Raw genomic sequence first — 5098 nt, forward strand, 5'->3', positions numbered from 1 at the left:
TGTGAAAATCAATGCTGAAAATTAAATATATTAAATAAATAGAAAAAAATATTTAAAAAAAAGAAATGAAAGCAAGGTAGAAAAATTATGAAAAGACAATTAATAGCTTGGTAAAAGAGGCACCAAAATAATGAAGAAAATAACACTTTTTGAGAGAGAATTGGCCAAATTAAAAAAGAGGTACAAAAATCCATGAGGAAAATAATTTCTGAAACATTAGAATTGGAGAAGTGGGAGGTGATGACTCATGAGACATCAAGAAACAGAAATGCTAAAATATATAGTTTCAGAGAAAACTGGGAAGATTTATATGCACTGACACAGAGTGACATGAGTAGAACCAGGTGAATAATATACATAATAACACCATTATAAGGAAAAACAGTTCTGAAAGAGTTAATAATATTGATCAATGCAATGACAATCATGATTCCAGAAGGCCTCCTCCTGACAGAGATGATGGACTCAAGTGAAAATATGAAAACAATGTATTTTTCCGACAGGACAAATATAGGAATTCATTTTGCTTGGACATGCATATCTGTTACAAAGGTTTTTTTTTTCTTTTTTTCTTCAGTTTGGTGGAAGAAGTTGGGAGCTAAAAAAGAGAGTGTTATTGAAGGAAATCCAGAAGGAATCACAGACAAGCAGAATAGCTTTGAAAATTACCTATTAAATGTGCTCTAAATAAAAGAAATTTGAAATTTCAGGCACAATCTTCTTTTTTTTCTGTTCTACCATGTACATGGAAATGTTAGTTTTTAATGTTTGTTAGTATCATAATTTTTAATTAAAAGTAGTTTCTGAATTAATCTACTATAAATATATGCTACTTAACAGCAATTAGGCCCTCATGGCTGCAGGCCAAATAGTTTCTCCCCTCTCTTATCAGCTTCACAACATGCTTCTCATAAGGGCTATGTCCAACCTTCTCCTTTCTGGAGCTAACCCTCAGCTCTATCTTGATTCCTACTCCCTCCATAATCTTCATCATTCCTCAACTCCACCTCAAAACTTCCATTAATTCTCCCACTCTCTCCTCCTTTCACCTTTGATATCACACTGTAAACTGGACATCCTGATCCCTCCAATCTCCTTTCAACCTTACTCCACTGAGAACTTCCACTTTCTCTTGCATTTTTAATTTCTCCCTATATTTTGGCTTTTTTCTCTGCCTATAAATGTTGTTTTGCCCTATCTTGAAACAAAGAAATAAACAAACCAAAAAACAAAAGTCAATTCAACAAAATAAACCAACGCATCAATCAGGTCATAGGTCCCTTCATGCCTCCCAATATAATCATATCTCTTCTTTCCCTTAAAAACCCTCCTCACTTCATCCAAGTTCTAGAAAACTAGAGCACAGTGCTTGGCACACAGGAGGTACTTAACCAAGGTTTTCTGACAGTCAGAAAGCTTACAGTTGGTGTGGCCCCTTTGTTTCCTCTCACTCTCTGCTAAACCATCTGAGATCTGGCATCCACCCTCATCACTCAATTGAAACTGCTCTCTATAATTACCAATGATCTCTTAATTGCCAAATCTAATGGCCTTTTCTAAATCCTCATCCTTTTAAAATGACAACCTTTGACACTGTTGGTCACTCTGTTCTCTTGGGTACTCTCTTCTTTCTAGTCTTTCATGGCATAGCTGTCTTCTGATTCCCTTCCTACCTATCTGACCTTTCCTCAGGCTCCTTGGTTAGATCTTCCTCGATATTGCACCTTGTTGTCCCCCAAGGTCCTCTTTTCCTTCTGTACTATTTCACTTGGAGATCTCATCAGATCCCATGGGCTAATTGTCATCTCTGTGCACATGATCTTCAGATTTATTTATCCAGCCCTAACCTCTCTCTGGACTCCTCAGTTTCATATCAACAGTGACCTATCAGACATTTCAAATTGGATATCCTGTATGCATCTCAAACTCACCATGTGCAAAATAAAACTCATCTTTACACACAAAAACTTTCTCTTTTTGAAATTCCTTATTATTGTCAAGAACACCACCATTCCTTCAGGCTCACAACGTAGGTATTATCCCTAGTACCTCATTTTCAAGCCACCCCCTGCCCCAAACATCCCATCAATGGCCAAGTCTTGTCATTCTATGCTGCTATTCTTATTTCAATTTTATAGATGAGAAAATTGAGAGTGAAAGGTTAAGTCTTTTGCTGAGGATTATACAGTAAGCATCTGAGGAAGGTTTTAAACCCAGTTCTTTCTGACTCCCAGGTCCAGCAACCTATCTTATTATCTCTTTGATTCTGGTATTATTCAACAAATACTTGTTTAAGTATTAGTGTACCCACAATGAGCAGTAATAGGCTGTGACAAGTCACTGGCACAGGTTTAAGCATTTCAAAATCCCACCCAGGTGCTCTCTGTTGCTTTTTTTCTTATTTGTAGTCAACAGGCCTCTCTTGTAGCCCCCATCAATCCTTGGGATCCAGAGCCTTTCTTCCTGGTCCACTAGAATTCCACCCCCCACGACTTCTTCCTTGGTCTTAGATGGAAAACATCCTCTTTGCTGATATTCGGCGTGTGTGCGTCACAGAAAGCCCATTTTATAGATCAGGAGGATCTATAGTCACAGTAGAACTCCAACTCTGTCTAACCAGGATTTTTGTCTTTAACAACTGATAGCTACTGCTAGTCCGAGACTCAGCTTCCAGAAGCACTTGGATCCCTGATCCCACCATAGCCTCCTCTTCCTGGTTTCAGTGAGAATAAATCTTTCTTTCCCCCATAATTCAGAGAAAAGGAGGAGTTTTCAGGACGAACAACATAATGAAAGTTTAAAAAGAATAGAAAAGCTCATTTAACTCATTTTTCTTTTCCTAAGGTAGCAAAAACTTTAGCCACAAATTGCCTTTCTGTAACTCTATCTGAAGAACTACAATTAAGGAAGGTCAAAGGAGCACAGATTTATTGATACCGTAGGAGACTTAGAGGTCCCTTAAATCCAAACCTCTCATTTTATAGAAACCCAGAAGGGTTAAGTGACTTGCTCAGGGTCATATGACTACTAAATGTTGGTCTACTTATTCAGAGTTCTGTCCCATCTTCTGAACATGTAGTGTTGAAAGAAGGACAGAAGAGAGGGAGGGAGAAAGAAAGAAAGAAAAAAGAAGAGAGGGAGGGAAGGAAGGAAAGGAGAGGGGAAAGAGAGGAAAAAGAAAGAAGAGCAAGAGAAAGGAGAGAAAAAAAGAGAGAGATAATTTCTTTTTAGAGCTCTCTCTTCTTGTGCTTTCCAGTTTTCCACTTTACCTCTTCCTGTCCTTGAGTCTCTCATTTCCCTTTCTTCTTCTATCTTTTGTCTCTATGTACCTGTCACCCTCCTCTTCCTGTTTCTCCTTTCTGGTACTCAGTTTTCTCATCCATAAAATCAGGGATTTGGAGGAGTCAATCTCAGGAAAGTTCCCTGAACATTCTAAAAATTTTAAGAGTATATGATTTTGTGAATGTTTTCAAAAATCTATCCCAATCATAAAGTTCAAAGATTGATAGAAGTATAAAATATAGGTTCCTGCTCCTGTGACTTGGTCCTATATGTTCAGGCAGGAGAAGGAATGGTTCCTTTTAGTGTCAGGTCTCTATTTGACCTTGTGTTTTATATTTTTGAAGATACTCCTTTACTTCTTTTGTGTTCTCAGTTTTGTTAACATAATACCACAGATAATAGATCCTGGCTGTTCTACAGTATTTCTTAGCTTCATTGTCTGCTTTTGCTTCTTCTGTACTCTGGCACTGTGTTGTTCAGCATCTTAATGTAGAGGTAATTAAAAGTTTATGTTTTCTCTTCTACTTCATCATTACTTATAGCTGGAACTTCACTAAACCTCAACCCCAGATAATGGTCTATATTAGCGACAAGGGGTAGTAAATCAATCCTGAGAAAATCCAGGGTGCAGCTCACTCAGTCAAGCTTTGGGGAACAAAGTGAATAGTGAGAACCGAGATGATCTAGACATGATCTTGTTTCTTCTTCACCCTCTATCCCCAAATAACTCAGATCTCCCTCAATTGAGAGTTGTCTTTTTTCACCGGGGTGGCTCAGCCACCTTCTTTCAAGAAAGAGTTTGTGGGATGAGGGATGGTATTGTGGGGAGATTTCTGGCTTTCTAACAACATGGAGGAGGTGAAACCACATAACTATGATAAATGTATATTGACTTGATAAAAAAGGGGATGAATTCCTCACCGTCCTTTGGTGGTAACCCTGAGTTCCTGAATGAAGATGAGAGAGAGCCCTCATTCCAACCCCAGTGAAATGAAGCAAACCCTCAGAAGAGATCTTCAATAGGGGACACTAGGTGGTGCTGGGGCCAGAGTCAGGAAGAACTGAGTTCCAATGTGGCCTCAGAAATTTACTAGTTATGTGACCACGGGCAAGCCACTTAGCCTCTGCCTCAGTTTCCCCAATTGTAAAATGGGGATAATGATAGCACCTACCTCCCAGAGCACAGTGCCTGGCACACAGTAGGATGTACGTAAGCGCAAGCTATTATTATTAATGCAAGCCCTGCTTTCCAGTGCCCCTTCTCCTGGCTCAGGTTGGCCTCCACTTCGGTGCCCTCTCCCAGTTCAGCCCGTCTCCCCGCCGCAGCCTTTCCTCCCACGCTGGTCTCTGTCCAGCGGCTCCCCCAACCCCTTCCTACTCACCTTCTCTTTCCAAAAACTCTACCCAGAAAGTGCCTTCGGTTGGGCCGGCTTTGACCGTGCACTCGCCTCCCCCGGACTTCCTCGGGCTCTGGAAATACTTTTGCAGTTTCCTCTCCAATCCAGAACAGGACTTGGACACCTGGACCAGGACCCGGTGAGGCGGACTGTGGGTAGAGCCTCCAGTGGCCATCAAAGCTGGGTCGGATCTCGTGAGTCGAGGTGCCGGGGCTGCGATGCTTGTTCGATGGGCTCCGGAGGCGAGTAACCGAGGAGCAGAGAGGGCAGAAGCAAGGGAGCAGTCAGCATTCTTTCCTGGCTCCTGAGCCCAGCTTCGCCCCACCCCACCCTCGCCCCGCCCCAGATGGCTTGCAAAGTTTCAGTTTCATTTCCCCAAAGCTCCTTTCTTCTTCCCCTACTTTCACAATCCATTTCTC

At 41.0% G+C, this 5098-nt stretch overlaps 1 protein-coding gene across 1 annotated transcript in view; it reads right to left on the reverse strand.

The window, feature by feature from the left end:
- The window catches only part of LOC118837117 (protein mono-ADP-ribosyltransferase PARP14-like), a 48164-nt gene extending 43244 nt beyond the window's left edge, over positions 1 to 4920 (reverse strand). Inside the window, exon 1 of the mRNA XM_036744097.1 lies at positions 4665 to 4920. Within this exon, the coding sequence (XP_036599992.1) occupies positions 4665 to 4854 (190 nt within the window). The 5' untranslated portion in view covers positions 4855 to 4920. The remainder of the gene's footprint in view (positions 1 to 4664) is intronic.
- Positions 4921 to 5098: the final 178 nt, after the last annotated feature.

The sequence above is a fragment of the Trichosurus vulpecula genome, chromosome 2 (assembly GCF_011100635.1).
Source record: "Trichosurus vulpecula isolate mTriVul1 chromosome 2, mTriVul1.pri, whole genome shotgun sequence".
Lineage (NCBI taxonomy): Eukaryota > Metazoa > Chordata > Mammalia > Diprotodontia > Phalangeridae > Trichosurus > Trichosurus vulpecula.